General features: G+C 43.0%; 1 protein-coding gene across 6 annotated transcripts in view; it reads right to left on the bottom strand.

Annotated features, from left to right (window-relative positions):
• Nucleotides 1-18,501, bottom strand: part of MYO9B (myosin IXB) — a 201,472-nt gene that overhangs the window by 18,935 nt on the left and 164,036 nt on the right. For all 6 annotated transcript variants that reach the window (XM_040321203.1, XM_040321187.1, XM_040321208.1 and 3 more), the window contains 5 exons: nt 7,451-7,635; nt 6,695-6,793; nt 6,215-6,391; nt 3,890-3,928; nt 2,080-2,188 (listed from right to left, as the gene is read on the bottom strand). In XM_040321203.1, coding sequence (XP_040177137.1) covers nt 2,080-2,188; nt 3,890-3,928; nt 6,215-6,391; nt 6,695-6,793; nt 7,451-7,635 — 609 coding nt within the window. The remainder of the gene's footprint in view (nt 1-2,079; nt 2,189-3,889; nt 3,929-6,214; nt 6,392-6,694; nt 6,794-7,450; nt 7,636-18,501) is intronic.

Raw genomic sequence — 18,501 nt, 5'->3', positions numbered from 1 at the left:
AACTTGATGTATGCCACAGCCATGGCGTTGTATGGCTACACCGTGATGACGGAACTCTAATTACAGACAGACCAGTGCTGAAGCATTGATCTGCCTGTGTCAACTAGCCGTGTTGCCTGAAGTTCCATGTTGGTAGGCAACCTCCGTTTCGCCCAACGACCAAGTTTCTTAATCTTATAGTTTCCCCAGAACACTTTCCCACCCCAGCAAGCTGGCATCCATTACCAAAACCTCCCAAGTCAATGGAAGCAAAGATTTTCTGGCATCCAGCATCTGCATAGAAATCCACAATTTCAGAGCCAACCTGGTCTTGAGTCAGGTGCTTCAGTAAATCCAAAGACTGTTGACATTTTACAAAATAGCAACAGGTGGAGAACCCCATTGTTGTGGAATTCCTCTTCCAAAGGGTACAGCCAACTTTAAAATTGTGTGTACCAATTTGTGCTGGCTGTCTTTTGCAATTGAGACAGCCCTGGACCCTTAGACTCCACCTGAGAGCATCCACCGCCTCTTCATTCAGAAAATGTTCCTCCAACACCTCACCCTCCTGCAGAAGATGGAGAAGGGGAAGAAGAGTGCCCACGCTTGCATCTCAGATGTTACAAGTAAGTTAGAACCCCTGGAAGCCGTTCACACAAATCAGAAATGGTCGCTGAAAATCCCTTCCTAGATACAAAGGAAATGGAGGAATCTGCCCCTGAAACAGTGAAAATACCAGGTAAGGGCAGGGATTTAGTACTAAACTGACCCACAGGCCAGCACCAACTATGCAGAGGGGTCCTCCCTAGCTGAAAGGGGTATTTGGGGAGCCCTCCCCATCGTTCCTCCCTCACCTCAATGCCTGAAAAGTGCCATGGCTTTCTAAAGGTAATAGCCTGTAACCCCCAATATGGGAGTGGCCAACCAACTGAGAGGACCGTCTGGTAAGAACCAAGGACAGCTGGTGGTGATAAAGACCACCGCAGCAGGTGCTCCAATAAGACTTGTGGATACAACTTGGCTGCCACTGTAACTGTGTGCTGCATTGCCGCTAAAAAAGAAGATACTGTTGAAAGACACACTGGGTACAAGTGTGTCCCAGCCATCCGGAATGCAGGATGGCGCTTGTGCAACCGGATATCAGAGAAGTGCACATGCATGGTGCTGTCCTGCTTATTGCAAACACCGCTACAGCATTATATCGTTCTATTTGCAGCACAGCACAGCAGGAGCAACAGGGTTTTGAAGAGTATGACTCATTACATTGTTGGTGGGGTGGTGGGTCTATGTCAGGGATATGCAATTAGCGGACCTCCAGCTGTTGCAGAACTACAAGTCCCATGAGGCATAGCAAGACTCTGACAGCCACAAGCATGACACTCAGAGGGAGAGGCATTATGGGACTTGTAGTTTTGCAACAGCTGGAGGTCCGCTAATTGCATATCCCTGGTCTATGTGATCAATGCAGTTGAGTGCAGCAGGGACTGAGGAGGTGGGGAGGGTGTTCGGAGTAAGCTCACCTCAATTTTTTTTACAAGGTGAACTTAACCTTTAACAAACTTTTTTCTTTCCAATAATTTTTATTATAAAGCTATCAAAAAGAGCATGAAAGAAAACCGTACAATGTTTTTTCTTTGGTCAATCTCAGCATACAATACTGGTTACAATTGAAGGAACTGTATCTGTCAATAGCATATCACCTATAAGCAACCCATTATGTTGACAGGCAGCTAAGACTTAAGTTACATGAGTTCCAAGCAGGGCATGAGTACACACATTCTCCAAAGAAATAATAATAAAAAAAAAAAAGCTAATGAAGGAACTCCGTGGAAAACTCAAATAAAGACAAAACCATGTCCGTATATGCATTAGCAGGTAATTTTCAGCTGCCCGTTTAACTCTGGACTTTGTCTAACCTTACACCAATGTAACTAGAGAATAAGTCACTCCGGACCAACAGTGGCCTAAGTGCAACACCAGCATCTGAGTCAAAAGTGGTAGAAAGCAAAAAGAACAAGAGAAAAAAAAAAAGTCTAGTGGGGAGGGGGAAAGAGCAAAGCAGAAGAAAAGGTAAACTTCTTTTAATATATTTAAACTTACCACTGCAAAGATATGCCTTCTCCATAGGCCAGATGGTTGAAGAGCAATGTTCACAGGACTGCCCTATTGTTACTTGATAGCTCACAAATACATGTCCATTGGATTCCACCTACAAATAAAGAGTGCAAAAGGAGGACTATTATTTTATTCTATAACTTCCATACTCCATAAGGGAGGGTAACAGGCAGTTTTACACCCTCATTTATTCTCAGGCTTCAACATGCTGGTTATGTTCTCATTATTGCCAAATGAGCAATGGACGAACAGCTTGTAATTTTTTTTATCTGAGAATACCCTTAAAAATCCATTTACTCCATTCAGAGGAATGTATTCAAGGTTCAAGAAACTCAAAAAAAAAAAAAAAAAAAAGAAAAAAAAAAAAAAGATTCTAAATGTTATTTTTCTGTACACACATGAGCAAGTGCATGCTTGTCAATGTGAATGTCATTCAGTGAATTTCCTAACGATTCGTAATTTCGTAAGACTCAAGTTTTTTAACCGAGGGGTTAAAAATGAAACCACTCCACCCCAGCTAGCATTGAACTCACATTTAATTAAGTTTTTAAAAGGCCCTGGCGGTGGATTACTACTACTGATTGAGACTGTCATGCCATTTTTAGTGCTTTTAAAATGTCATTAAATGTGAGTTCAATGCTAGCTAGGGTGGAGTGGTTTCATTTTTAACCCCTCGGATACTGCACTATAGGAGGCACTTTTCGCCCCCCCCCTTTTTTTCATGTGTCGCCCCCTCCCCACCTAAAATAATTCAGTTTGTTTTTCAATTGAGTTGTACACTTTGGGCCAGATTCACAACCAGCGGGCGCAACTTAACTTTTCCAATTTAAGTTACACCGCCGCAAATTTTCTGCCTAAGTGCCCGATCCACAAAGCACTTACCTGGAAATTTGCAGCGGTGTAACTTAAATCCGTCCGGCGCAAGGCGGGCCCAATCGAATGGGGCGAGTCCCATTTAAATTAGGCGCGCTGCGCATGCTCCGTCGGGTAAATTACCCGACGTGCATAGCGCTAACTGACGTCGCACCGACGTCATTTGCTTAGACGTTAACGTAAATGGCGTCCAGCGGCATTCACGGATGTCTTACGCAAACAACGTTGATGTTTAAATTTCGACGTGGGAACGACGGCCATACTTACCATGGCTTAAGAGAACTAGGGCTCAGCCCTAGTTTTACGCAGCGTAACGCGACGGAAACTACGTAGATTTAGATCGACTGGCCGTTCGGGGATCGCCGTAAGTCTTCATTTGCATATTCTACGCCGGCCCGCAATTGCCTCGACACCTAGCGGCCGGCCTAGAATTGCATCCTTAAGATCCGACAGGTGTAATTGAATTACACCTGTCGGATCTTAGGGCTAGCTATGCGTAACTGATTCTATGAATCAGTCGCATAGTTAGAAACAGAGATACGACGGCGTATCAGTAGATACGCCGTCGTATCTCGTTTGTGAATCTGGCCCTTTATATCTACTGTATGTAAATGTAATTTTTTTGTTTTTAATAACATTTTCAAAGATTTCAAAAAACTTCTTTCACGTTATTATGGGGTATTGTTTGTAGAATTCTGAGGAACATAAATGAATTTAATCCATTTGGAATAAGGCTGTAACGTAACAAAGTGTGGAAAAAGTGAAGTGTTGTGAATACTTTCCATATGCACTGCATGTAGGGGGTGGTGTTTTATTCCCAATTTTTAATGCCCAAGACCAAATATAAATGGTTAAAAGACCTGTGACGAATAAAGGGGTGAAATTGTTAGTCAGTTTGAATACAAAACATAAGCAAACTCACATGATCCTGTTTCCTCTTCTTCTTTTGAGATTTTCTTTGCTAAAGATATAACAAACATCATCTATTGATCGCAATTAATAACATGGGATTTTACAAAGCTTTATTGAGTACTTTTCCCAACCACTTGTAATGTAATTGCAATCCTGCCAACAATAAAAGGTACTGCATTTGTCTTTCTCCTAATTTCATATGTTTGTATATCACACTTGAGTGCACATATGCCAACTAAATATTATCAAAGTGCTGTGGAAATGCTAGGAAATGCCACTTACACATCTCTGCTGTTAAAAGAGAAACCCGTCAGCCCATGTCTGTGCCAAATAGCAGTATGGTGGTGAACAGTTCCTTTATTTCACCCCATTTTACACACCAATAAACATTTACAGACAGTGGGACAATCTCTCAAATCAGTCGAAATTCCCCCAGCAGCTGGAATCACCTCATCTCCCCCGACAGGTTCTGCAATTACAAATTATAGATTTCCAGCGCTCGGTTACAACCCTCAATTTCCCCACAAATGCGTTGAGGAAGTGATGTCAGCCCGTCGGTTCGGAACCAGAAGTGGCAATTCTGCATTCCTTGTTGTTACCAAGCATACTGTCTACCTTTTCCTGTTCTTATGCAACCATATATTATTTTTATAAAGCACTATGGGCTGCTCGTTTTCCAACATCTTTTGGAAGCATACGAGGTATCCAAGGGAAAGCGCCATAACATATTCCACATGGCCCTACATAATCTAGGAGTCATCCCATTTGGTAAGAGCCCACTGCTTGTGGGTGCACATTGGTTGTTTGACTGACAGGAACATTGTGTGCACACATGGTGTATTATGGATTGCACAATTTCACTTTGTTGGTTGTTTGTGTTGGGAATACTACACTAGGATTGTTTCTTTTGACTGTTATATAGTTATGGGAGGAAACAAGATGTAAATGAATAATGGGAAGAGGAAGAGTGACACCTGGTGGCTGTTAACATTTATTCACATGCCTGATATGACTCATTTATGTATGAGGGTCCAATTATTTGGGGAGTTTATTTTTTGCGAAATTTTACATGTAGGAAAACATGGAAGATATATATATATTTTCTTTCCACTGAGATTTGCAGTGACATTCAGTAACCAGGAAGGACACAGGTTGTATATATATTGTACCAGTTAATTACTTCCCCCTGTTATGCGGTTTATATTGCCCGATTTATTAGTGACAAAATGTACCTTAACCGCTTGCCGACCAGCCGCCGCAGTTTTACGGCTCGGCTGCACAAAATCACATAATATTACGTGATTTTGCATTTCAGCCACTAGGGGCGCACGCCCCCTGCTTGCCCCTGGTGCCGACGTGCGTGCCCAGCAGGCGCAATCGGGCACCCGCAATCGCTCGATACAGAGTGAGAACCGGGAGCTGTGTGTGTAAACACACAGCTCCCGATCCTGTCAAGGGGAGAAATGACTGTTCGTCTGTTCATACAATGTATGAACAGCGATCTGTCATTTCCCCTAGTCAGTCCCACCCCCCCTTCAGTTAGAAACCCCCTAGGGAACAAAATGAACCTCTTTTTGCCCCCATAGTGTTAACCCCTTCACTGCCAGTGAAATTTCTACAGTAATCAATGCTTTTTTATAGGACCGATCGCTATAAAAATGCCAATGGTCCCAAAAATGTGTCAAAAGTGTCCGCCATAAAGTCGCAGTACCAATAAAAAAAAAATAAAAAAAAAAAATCGCAGATCGAGGCCATTACTAGTAAAAAGATAAAAAATATTAATAAAAATGCCATAAAACTATCCCCTGTTTTGTAGACGCTATAATTTTTGCGCAAACCAATCAATAAACGCTTAATGCGATTTTTTTTTACGAAAAATATGTAGAAGAATACGTATCAGCCTAAACTGAGGGGAAAAAAACGTTTTTTTATATATTTTTGGGGGATGTTTATTACAGCAAAAAGTAAAAAAATATTCATTTTTTTCAAAATTTCGCTTTGTTTATAGCGAAAAAAAAACAAAAAAAAAAACGCAGAGGTGATCAATAACAACCAAAAGAAAGCTATATTTGTGGGGAAAAAAGTACGCCAATTTTGTTTGGGAGCCACGTCGCACAACTGCGCAATTGTCAGTTAAAGCGACGCAGTGCCGAATCGCAAAAAGGGGCCTGGTCATTGACCAGTAAAATGGTCCGAGGCTGAAGTGGTTCAACTGTATTATTTCCTGAATTATTTTCTAAATTTAGTTCTAATCGTTTATTTAAACCTATGAAAAAAGGACAGGCTTGCTAGTATGTGTGAAATAACAGGATGCCCATTCAAATAAAATATTAACCTTGTGTGTTTCACCGTCATCTCTCTTTGTGTATCCACGTGTAAACTCATCCAGGAAAGACTGGAAGAGGTTAAGGACAAGCTTCACATCTTTCTCATTCCTTTCTCTGTTTAGGTTGTTCACAAGAAGCTGAAAATTTTCCATAAGATCTTTGTAACCAGCATGAATGTGTCCTTTCTGAAAAGAAATAAGTTACATATATAAAATGCGCGATACAGGTACGCACCATATTTCATTCTATTGTAACTGGGTCTCAAGCACTTTGCTATTGATGTAGCATGCACTGTACTCATACTTTCATTAGAAACTTTAAGGGGTATACTTATAAATCAGTGAATGTGACATTCAAACATTTACTGCAGGTGAGTCAATCACCACTTTAAAACACATGCAGTGAAGATTTGATCAATGTCAAGTCACGTCAATGTTACTAAATTGCCAGTATACAAATCTAAACCTTATGGGAGGTTTGCAACTTACTGGAGAAGAGTACATGAACTTGAGGTTATCTCTGAACATTTCCATTGCTTTGCAGAGTAGGCCTTCAATAGCAGTTTTATCCTGATGTAAGGTGTTAATCTGTAAAGAAAATCGGAAGATGGGTTTTATTATCAGATCATAAAGCTCAATGTTTGTCTGTGTATTTTGAGATATATATATATATATATATATATCCCCATCTATCTATATCTCTTCAGAAATTATTACTGTTCACATAAATGTTTCTTACATCCCCCTTTACAATTCACTGTATTAAATGCAGCTTAGTGCATTTCTGCTAAAAATATTTAATAAAAATGTAAAGTAAAGCACAGCCTAGTCACATTTATCCATAACAGTTTACATGTTAATATTATATTAACTTTGTCATCACTTAAAGCTGAACTCTGAGCACAAAAAAAAAGGCTGATGTAAAATGCATTGTGTGTCTTACTTGGAACAAGATGTACCCTTATCCAAGCCATTATTACAGTGTTAAAAATGCCTTTCATTTTCAGTTTTCTGTGACGGAAACTGGTTGCCACCAGAGCCTTGCTCACCAGTAAACCAACTTCCCCCTGCATGGTTCTCAGTAGGCAGCACTTGTTCGGAATTACTGCTGGCTCCTCCTGCCCAAACATACCACCACCCACTGTATTTATTGGCAGAATCTGCAAATTGCTCAGCATAGAGTGCTAAAAGCTCAAATAATTAATAGAGAAAAGGTTGATCCATCGGTAACCATAAGCACATTACCTTAGCAAACAAGAAGTCATCAAGGTGTTTAAGTTCAGTAGAATTGGTGATCTCTCGGCACAAAGATGCCTTCCATGTTTCAGACACGGTGGCAGCTTTACCAATTTTAATTGATCGATTCCTGCGAACTTTAGTAGTTGGCTCTGTTGGAGATGGACGACTAGTTTGGCCTGCGACAGCTGCACCTGCAATACAGGATTGCAATTAAAAGGTAACAATACATTTATTAGTGACAGGCAGAGTTTAAAAAAATTAAATAAAGGATCAAACCTTACGGTGAATGCAACAAAGTTTTAATCAGTCACATTTTCCAGGGAGAGCCCCTAAAAATCCCACTATTCACCCAACATGCTTGTTGGACAAAACAAATCTCTGCAGTCTGCCCCACCTCTACTTACTACAGGGATCACAGGGAAAGAATAGGGGGCAGTGTGTGATACAATGTTTGTATTTCAGTGCATGCATGACGGCGGATATACATATATAATGCTTCCTCAAATACATGTGTGTGTAAGCATTTATATCCTTGAGTGTAAACTTATATATATTGCATAAATAAGCATATAAATACAAGGCAGTATAAGTACATGTAAATGTACTCCTCTTCATCATCATGTAGGAGACAGTTTATGTAGATTTGTGGGCAAGTATGTGTAAATACCACAAGACACATACCGTACATAGAAGGGCACAGGTCTGGTGTAGCAAAAGTTGCTGCAAATTGGCATAAAATCACGTATATCAATGTGAATTTTGAAGCACTTGTACCAGGACAATCCGGATAGCAGACAAAAGTTTAAGTATCAGCAGCGACAGAGAACAGAGGTGTAATCAGCAGCTAGTTAGGACTGCAACATCCTAGCAGAGCCAACCCAAAAAGTGTGTAAACAGTCTGTGTCCACACACAGACCATTATCTGCATACACTGGAATTCAGCAGCAAGAATCAGCAGATTCTTATGGCTGGGATAACAGGTGTATGCAATAAGCAGCTGCCGCTCAGCCTGTACAACATAATGACAAACTGAAAGCAGCCGCCGTGTGTATTCGCACACTATTGCGAGTACCTGCACATTCCTTAATTGGCTTTCGTAGAGGCCAATCATTTGGATATTCCTACACCTACAGTAAATGAAGGTGCCACTCCATATTATATATTTATATATAAAAATCCATTATATCAGTATCTAGAGAAAATGCTACCTTATACACACACACAGGTCCATCAGGTCTGTTCGTTTCAGCGAACGCAGATGTTTTTATATATTTTAATTTTTATTTTTTAACAGGAAACATGAAAACCTTGGAACGTGATACCGGTTAGTCCAGTTTTTTTTCAATACAATACTTTTCCCTAAAATTAAAACAATACTAAAATTATTAGTAAAAACAAGAAAATAACTAGTGTGAAAAATCCCATATGAGCAAGATATCATGCAATTCCAGAAGAAGTCATCAGGGGGAGACATAGTTCACAGATTTTTTGCATTATAAAAAATACAGCATGCTTCTTATACACACTGTGGAACCTAAGTGGTTACTCCTGCGCATTGTGTAAAAAGGCAGTTTGATCCTGTCTTCTCTGATCCTGCCCTTCTTCCACAGTCCCCAAACCATCTCTTGAAAGTACAGAGCATTGGGAGCACTCTGCACATGCTCAAGTTGGTGTATATTGCTAGAGAGTGTTTTTTTTTTTTTAAAAGTGCATGTGATCAGCACAGGGCCAATTAACACGATCCAGACAGAAGGGCAGGAATCATACAGCCTCATAGGACAGTCAGAAGAAAATGAAAACTACTCCTACAAGCATTAACCAGTGTTTTGGCCAGACACTGATGGAAATCTCAAGACTGCTATATACTGCTTCTGAGAAAAAGCATTTAGTAGTTTATATTTACTAAAATAATTGCATTTCCATGTTCTGTGTACTGTGTACTGTGAAAGACCAGATACAGTATAGTGAATGCAGGGTCCTCAGTTTAGTATCACTGAAAAGTAAAGGCTAGAATACAGTATAGAAGGAAACGCATAAGCATGTATGGATTGGATTAAATGCTTATAGAGCGCCGAATGCGAGTTGTGAAACTTGCGTCTAAGCGCTTACCAACAAGCTGGGGGTATCCAGTTCCCGGGAGCAAAAAGAAGAAACTAGGACATCTAAGTAAAAGAGGGGAACAGACAAGAAATAAACAGAAATATAAAAAGAAGGGAGGGGAGGGGGGTGTAAGGGCACAAAAAGCCTATCCCTACTCCCTGACCATGGACCGCAGCCTGGGATTAAGGCAGCGTCCTGCTAAGGGCTTGGAAGGCCAAGTGTCTATCCGTAGGCTTGTGAAAAAAGCAGTGTTTTCAAGCCCTTACGAAAGGCCATCAAGGAGGAGGATGCTCGGAGCTGATGAAGGAGCTGGTTCCAAAGAGAATTCCCCAGTGTTTGGAACCGACTGCCACCTTTTGAAGCTGATCGACTAGAGTGAATAATCGCTAACAGGGCGTCAGTTGAACAAAGCTCTCTGGGTGGACAGTAGTGTTGTTTCATATTCGATAAGTACATCGGACCTAGTTGCCAATAGGCCCGAAACACCAGACAGAGTGCCTTGAACTCAACCCGTTTTGCCATCGGGAGCCAGTGTAGATTCTTAAGCACCGGGGAGATGTGATTCCACCTTGGGCAGTTTGTGACTAGTCTTGCAGCATGATTCTGTGTAATCTGCAATCGTTTTATCCACTTCTGTGGGAGCCCTAGAAAGAAAACGTTAGAACAATCTAACCTAGAGTGGATAAGTCCATGAACTAAGATCATACGGTTGTGCTGAGTGAAGAGGTTCTTAATTTTCCGTAATAATTGCAGATAATAGTTGGCTGATTTTATACAATATTTTGCGTGAGGTACGAAGCTTAGTTTAGCATCAAAAATGATACCCAGATTTTTAACCTGCTTAGCTGGAGTTGGGGCAGGGCCAAACGAGGATGGCCAGGCAGGTAAAAAGATAGAGTTGGCCTGTGGGCCGATCAGCAAAAGCTCAGTTTAGTCGGCGTTAAGGCCTAGCCTGTTTGTGTCCATCCATTGTTGGATGTTAGAGGCTCAGGCATATTAGGTCCACTTGCAAGGTCTGCCAAGATCTGCGTGTCATCCGCATAGATCTGGCAGCCTAGACCATAGCTGATAATGAGGTCGGCAAGTGGGCGCATATAGCAGTTAAAGAATAAGGGAGAAAGGGCAGAGCCCAGGGTACCACGCAGGTGTTCTTTTTAGCGTTTTTACTGCCTTGGCATAACCTCTGCAATGTATGCGGTAGGCTTGTTTGTCCAAATTGCATTGAGATTTTAGCCATTTTCGCTCCAAGAACCGTCTCTTTTTTATTTTGAGTGGGAGGAGGCTAGATGTATACCACGGTTGGGATTTCTGTAATCTCGGTCGGTTATTAGCCACCTGAAAGGGCGCCACTTCGTTAAATGATTTTTTGAGCCTAGATTCAAAATCGTCCAAGGCACGCTCTAATTGGAGAACACCTTCTTCGAGATAGTCAACAAGCTTATTCTCCTCAATCTCGTTGTCGGTTTTAATATAGCAGTTCTTGAATTCATCACAGTTTACAGGCTTAAGTTTTCGAAATGGAATTGACTTACGCATGTTATTGCCCGCCTATATTCTTTTGAGAGCAAAGTCGGGAAGAACATACAAAATCAAAAAATGATCTGACCACACAATTTTTTGTATCGTCACTTTTGAAATGGAAAGACCGTATAGGAAAAGGGCATCTAAAGTGTGGCCCTTGATATGAGTGGGTTCCTTGATATGCTGGGTGAAATGTAAAGCCTGCATGTCATCCAGGATATCTTGAGCGTCCTGGTTCCGTACATCGTCTAGCCATAGGTTTAGGTCACCCTGAATCACTACATGATTGGAAATCAATGAAAGTTGCATAGAGAAATCGGCAAAATCAGAGAGAAATTGGACCAGAGGGCCAGGAGGCCTATAGATGTTTGCGAATGTGAATGTTACGTTATCATTCACTAAGCATTTCGCTGCTAGGTGTTCAAAGGTATTATAGGGAGAAGAGGAGATTTCTTGGCAAATCAAATTAGTGTCGTGAATAATGCATATGCCTCCACCTTTTTTAGTTTGTCTATTCTTGGTCATGATGCTATAGTAATCATGGGTGCTCAACCTGTGGCTCTCCAGCTGTTTCAGAACTACAATTCCCATGAGGCATTGCAAGCTACTGACTGTTACAAGCATGACTCCCAAAGTCAGAGGCATGATGGGACTTGAAGTTCTGCAACAGCTGGAGAGCCACAGGTTGAGCACCCATAGTTGCTGGGTAGTAATTCGTCATAGATTGATTTTGAGCTGTACTGGAACCAGGTTTCTGTAACTCCCATTATATGAGCGCCAGAAATTATCAGCACATTGTGAATTTCATCGCAGTGCTTTACTGCGGATCGGGCATTTACATATTGGGCCTGAATAGACTCAATTGAGCAGGGCTTAACCAGTTTTTTCTGTCTTTCCCGATGTAGATGTGGCCGGTCCGTGATGGTAGGGGCCGGAGCAATTTTTGCAGTATGGGATAAGCAAAGCGCATTGATTTCTATTAAGGGAGGGATTTGAGATTGTTCCCAGGAAAGAAGCTCTGCACGTGAGTAACACAATCGTGTACCCTTACCTGTTAATGGAAGATCTTCGCGTGTCATGTTAGAGTTGGTGTTTACTGATGTTAAAGAGAGAAAAAGGCAAAGGCCCCCGCCAACACCGCACCCTTATGTCGTGACCAAGGTGCGCGCCCGCTGCCGCGCGAGCTTTGCGCTCTGCCCAGATAAGTCCCCTTTGCTCTCTCACAGCAGGGTCACGTGACCTAAGCCCCGCCTCCAAGATGGCTGCCGGAGGAGGAGGCTCGGCTGATGTACAGTGCCGATTTCAGCTGGATTTCAGGTGATTTAAAAGTCTTGCACAGGGGAGGGTTGAAGGTTTAAAAAGTCCTCAGCTTTGTTGGTAGAGATGTGTGAGCGCTGCGCTCTGCCCAGATAAGTCCTGGCTGGATAGAGGCCACGCCCCTTTGCTCTCACAGCAGGGTCACGTGACCTAAGCCCCACCTCCAAGATGGCTACCTGTTGGTATAGTTTATATGGATACTATAGCTCCAGCAGGCTTAAATGAAGAGGTTGAAATACTCTGTGGCCCATGTTCACACTATTTTAGCAAATTTTTCAGTTAATATAGGTATTATTTTAGATTTTCAATATACTGTATTCTAGTAAATATTTTAGCCTAATTATTATTATCTCATGATGGATTTTTAAATCGTGAAGCTTGTGTATGTTTATTGCGAGTGCTCACAGTATCCATTTTTACCCAACACATATATTTAAAAAAAAAAAAAAAAAAAAAAATGCAGTTAACCACTTAAGGACCGCCGCATGTACATATACGTCAGCAGAATGGCACAGGCAGGCACATGCACGTATATATACGTGCTCTGCTTGACGTGGGTCGGGGGTCCGATTGGATCCCCCCCCCGGTACATGCGGCGGTTCCGTCGGCTGCAGAAGCGATCCGGGATGAGGGGATGGCTGTCCGTTTTCAGCCATCCCCTTGCGATCGCTCTCAGCCAATGCCAGCGCTCCCCTGCACTCCCCCCTCCTCCTTCCTGTGTTTAGTGTAAACAACAGGAAGGAGGAAGTGTGTGATCTCTCCTCGTGGTGGTCATATCGACCACCGCTGAGGAGAGGAGACATCACACAAGTAAGTTGCACCCCAACACTACTCCAACACCAGCACACACAGGCACATTTAACCCCTTCAGTCACCGCCGATCGCCGCCCCCCCCCCCCCCCAGTCTCCTGTAACAGTGTCACTGAATGCAGTGTCATTTTTTTTTGATTACTGCATTTAGTGTCAGTGTTACAGAAAAAAGTGTTAGGGCAGTTAGTTTTAGCCCCCTTTAGGTCCAGGGTAGCCCCCTGCCCCCCCCTAATAAAGGTTTAACCCCTTGATCACCGCCCTAGTTAACCCTTTCACCCCCTATTGCCAGTGTCACCAAGCGATCGATTTTCTGATCGCTGTATTAGTGTCACTGTTGCCGCCAGGCAGTTAGTTTTTTTTGAGGTTCGCCGCCAGGTTCTATAGCGTTAGGTACCCCCATAAATAAAGTTTTTAACCCCTGATTGCCCCCTAGTTAACCCTTTCACCAGTGATCACCGTATAAGTGTTACGGTTGACGCTGGTTGGTTAGTTTGCTGTTTATAGCATCAGGGCACCCGCCGTATATAACCCAATAAAGGTTTAACCCCCTGATCGCCCGGCGGGTGATATAAATTACATTTTAGCGTCAGTCAGGGTCTGCGTCGCCCCAGGTAGCGTTAGGTTAGTGCCAGTACCGCTTACACCCACTTGCAAAGCATACACCCCCCTTAGTGGTATAGTATCTGAACGGATCGATACCTGATCTGATCAGATCTATACTAGCGTACCCAGCAGTTTAGGGTACCCAAAAACGCATTGTTAGCGGAATCAGCCCAGATACCCGCTAGCACCTGCGTTTTCCCCCTCTGCCCAGCCCAACCCACCCAAGTGCAGTATCGATCGATCACTGTCACTTCAAAAACACAACACACAACTGCAGCGTTCGTAGAGACAGGCCTGATCCCTGCGATCGCTAACAGTTTTTTTGGAAGCGTTTTCTACATTTTCCTTTCTATAGTCAGGTGCTTTTTTTACCTGTGAATCATCACCAGTGTACCACTAAATTTAAAACCCAAAATGGCAAAGCGAATGTACACTGGTGAAGAGGCCGTCAGGATTCTGTGCATGTCAGATAGTGAAGAAGAGGAGGTCACGCATCTGACAGAATCTGGCTCAGAATACGATCCTGTTTACGACAGCGGCTCCATGTCAGATAGCAGGGACCACTACTCCGTCGTCCGAGCTAAGGCCAGGCGTACCCGACCCCATTCTGATGTTGTTGAGCAGCAAGAACCGCAGGACCCTTGTATGGAGCAGAGAGCCAGTACTAGCGCCGCTATTCCTTCTGGTGGATTGGCAAGCACCAGCGGCCTAGTACACCCTGGTCGTTCATCCAGCACTGCAGTAAGATGTGGCGACGTGGCGAGTCCCATAAGTGCAGTTCAAGCTGGCGAGGTGGCAAGCACAAGTAGTGTCCCGCTGCCACCAAGAAGAAGACAAAGACAGGCCCGTCGTGCCCATAGTGCCCTTCCTGCAGAATTCGCCTATCCTGATTGGGTCCCCACCACTTCTGCAGAACCCGTACTTCCCCCATTCACTGGCCAACCCGGTATTCAGGTGGATACAGCGAACTTTACGTCACTTGATTTTTATTCGCTGTTTTTCACGGAAGATCTCTATAGATCTATTGTGGACCAGACTAATTTATATGCTGGTACCCACATCGCCGCTAACCCCCAGTCTCTCCTTGCCAAAGAATGGAAACCTCTTGAGGTTTCCGAATTTAAGACATTTCTGGGCCTTACCCTCAACATGGGCATACACCCATTTCCGTCATTGCGGATGTATTGGTCCACACATCCCATTGACCATATGCCCGTGTTCTCTGCTCACATGGCCAGGAAACGATACGAGGCGATCCTGCGGTTTATGCATTTCAGTGACAATGCACTTTGTCGTCCACGTGGAGACCCCGAATTTGACCGGCTCTACAAAATTCGGTCCCTCGTAAACCATTTCAACGAACGTTTTGCAGCCTTGTTTAATCCCCAGCAGGTTGTTTGCGTTGATGAGTCCCTCATTAAATTTGCTGGCCGCTTGTCTTTCAAACAGTACCTTCCCAGCAAGCGTGCCAGATACGGGGTCAAGCTCTATAAGCTCTGTGACAGGGCCACAGGCTACACATGGAGCTTTAGGGTTTACGAGGGCAAAGATAGCGAGGTAGAGCCGGAAGGATGCCCAGATTACATGGGGAGCGCTGGCAAGATCGTTTGGGACTTGGTGTCACCCTTATTCGGAAAGGGGTACCACTTATATGTGGACAATTTTTACAGCAGCGTGCCACTTTTTAGCCACTTGTTTGATCATCAGATTGGAGCATGTGGCACCGTGCGACCTAATCGCCGGGGCTTCCCCCAGAGGCTTGTAGATGCCCGTCTTAGCCTGGGGGCGAGAGCCTGCTTCAGATGTAAAAATTTGCTCGCTGTGAAGTGGCGGGACAATAGGAATGTTTTCGTTCTTACCACCCTTCACGCAGACACGACAGTACAAATTCGTACGGCGACTGGTGTTGTGGAGAAACCCCTCTGTGTCCACGAATATAACCAAAACATGGGAGGGGTGGACCTCAACGACCAGTTGATGGCGCCGTATCATATTGCCCGCAAGACGAGACGCTGGTACAAAAAAGTGTCTCTACATTTATTCCAATTGGCTCTACTGAATGCTCATGTCGTATACAGAGCTTCAGGACAGAATGGATCCTTCCTTCAATTCCAGAAGGATATCATCACAGAACTCCTGTATCCAGGCGGTACTGTACCTCACCATCCCCTACCAAATGCAGTAAGCCGACTGCATGAGAGGCATTTTTTGTATGCCATCGAGAGTACCCCTACCCAACGAACCCCCCAAAGAAGATGTCGTGTCTGTACCAAGCGCGGATTTAGGCGTGACACCCGTTATTTTTGTCCCAAATGTCCTGCCGATCCTGGTCTTTGTATTGGGGAATGTTTTGAACGCTTCCACACACTAGTGAAGTATTAGCGTAGGGCAAAACATTACACAGGCTAGGCTCACTTACAGAGGGTCTCCCAAGATGCCATCGCATTTTGAGAGACCCAAACCTGGAACCGAAAAGTTGAACAGTTACAAAAAAAAAGTGTTTAAAAAAAAAATAAAAAAAAAAAAAAAAAAAGGAAAAAAAAAAAAAAATAGTTGTCGTTTTATTGTTCTCTCCCTCTCTATTCTCTCTCTATTGTTCTTCTCTTTTTTACTGTATTCTATTCTGCAAAGTTTTATTGTTGTGTTTTTTCATGCTTGCTTTTCAGGTATGCAATTTACTTTACTGTTTTCAGGTATGCCATTCAGCTGTTGCGCGGACTTATTTATCTTGACAGCAACAGCGTTTGCTCCCACGATATATAAAGCCGCGACTCCAGTGCTGTAGGAGGTGATTTCACCACCACAGTTAAAAAAAAAGAGCATATATGCCGAAGCATGGGGGCAGCAGGGGCGGAGGAGCGATTTTGCTCCTAATGCCGCGTACATACGGTTGACATTCCTACGGAGGCTTTCCCGTGGAAAAGTCTGACCATGTGTACATGGCATAGAAAAGTCCGACCGTGTGTACGCGGCATAGAAAAGTTCGACCGTACGCGGCATAACTTTTTTGCGGGAGGATGCCCCCATGCTTCGGCATATATATATTTTAGGCACAGGTTGCGTTAAAAATGTTTTATTTTTTACTATGTTTTTTTTATAGGTATTTGCTTTGCAGGTATGGTATGATCTTACTGTTATACTGGAATGTTACTTTGTTTTAATGTTAACCATCATTTGCTTAGCAGGTACGCCATTCAGTTGCAGTGCGGATTTATTTATCGTGACAGCAACAGCGTTTGCTCCCACGATATATAAAGCCGCGACTCCAATGCTGTAGGAGCTGATTTCACCACCACAGCTCAAAAAAGAGCATATATGCCGAAGAATGGGGGCATTAGGGGCGGAGGAGCGATTTTGCTCCTAATGCCGCGTACATACGGTTGACATTCCTACGGAGGCTTTCCCGTGGAAAAGTCTGACCATGTGTACGCTGCATAGAAAAGTCCGACCGTGTGTACGCGGCATAGAAAAGTCCGACCGTACGCGGCATAACTTTTTTGCGGGAGGATGCCCCCATGCTTCGGCATATATAAATGGTGCATGTATGCCCATCATTAGAAGTGGGTGGATGAAGGGAGGTATTCTAATGGTGGGCATACCCACCGATCAATCTTACTGGTATGTTGCTGGACTTTGAATGGTTATACCAGAATGATGCCTGCGGGTTTAGGCATCATCTTGGTATCATTCTTTTCAGCCAGCGGTCGGCTTTCATGTAAAATCAGTCCTAGCGGCTAATTAGCCTCTAGACTGCTTTTACATTCAGTGGGAGGGAATGTCCCCCCCCCGGATATAAACGGCGACATTGAGAATATGGGAAAGCATTTTATCCCATTAAAAAAAAAAAAAAAAAAGAGTACCTGTCACTAACTATTGCTATCATAAGGGATATTTACATTTCCTGAGATAACAAAAATGGTAAAAAAAAAATAAAAAAAAAAATGGAAGGAACAGTTAACAAATAAAATAAAAAAAGCGAAATAAATATATATAAAAAAAAAAAAAAAAAAAAAAAAGCATCCCTGTCCCCCCCTGCTCTTGCGCAAAGGCGAACGCAAGCGTCGGTCTGGAGTCATATGTAAACAGCAATTGCACCATGCATGTGAGGTATCACCGCGAAGGGCAGATCGAGGGCAGTAATTTTAGCAGTAGACCTTCTCTGTAAATCTAATGTGGTAACCTGTAAAGGCTTTTAAAGGCTTTTAAAAATGTATGTAGTTTTTCGCCACTGCGCGTTTGTGCGCAATTTTAAAGTATGTCGTGTTTGGTATCCATGTACTCGGCCTAAGATCATAATTTTTATTTCATCAATAATTTGGGCAATATAGTGTGTTTTAGTGCTTTAAAATAAAAAAAAGTGTATTTTTTCCCCAAAAAATGCGTTTGAAAAAACGCTGCGCAAATACTGTGTGGAAAAAAAAATTGCAACACCCACCATTTTAATCTGTAGGGCCTTTGCTTTAAAAAAATATATAATGTTTGGGGGTTCAACTTAACTTTCTTGCAAAAAAATAATATGTTTTTATGTAAACAAACAGTGTCAGAAAGGGCTTTTTCTTCAAGTGGTTAGAAGAGTGGGTGATGTGTGACATAAGCTTCTAATTGTTGTGCATAAAATGCCAGGACAATTCAAAACCCCCCCAAATGACCCCATTTTGGAAAGTAGACACCCCAAGCTATTTGCTGAGAGGCATCTCGAGTCCATG

Source organism: Rana temporaria, chromosome 1, assembly GCF_905171775.1.
Source record: "Rana temporaria chromosome 1, aRanTem1.1, whole genome shotgun sequence".
In the NCBI taxonomy this organism is placed as follows: Eukaryota; Metazoa; Chordata; class Amphibia; order Anura; family Ranidae; genus Rana; species Rana temporaria.
Note: the sequence above shows the minus strand (reverse complement) of the source record. Positions and strands in the feature narration are given on the sequence as shown.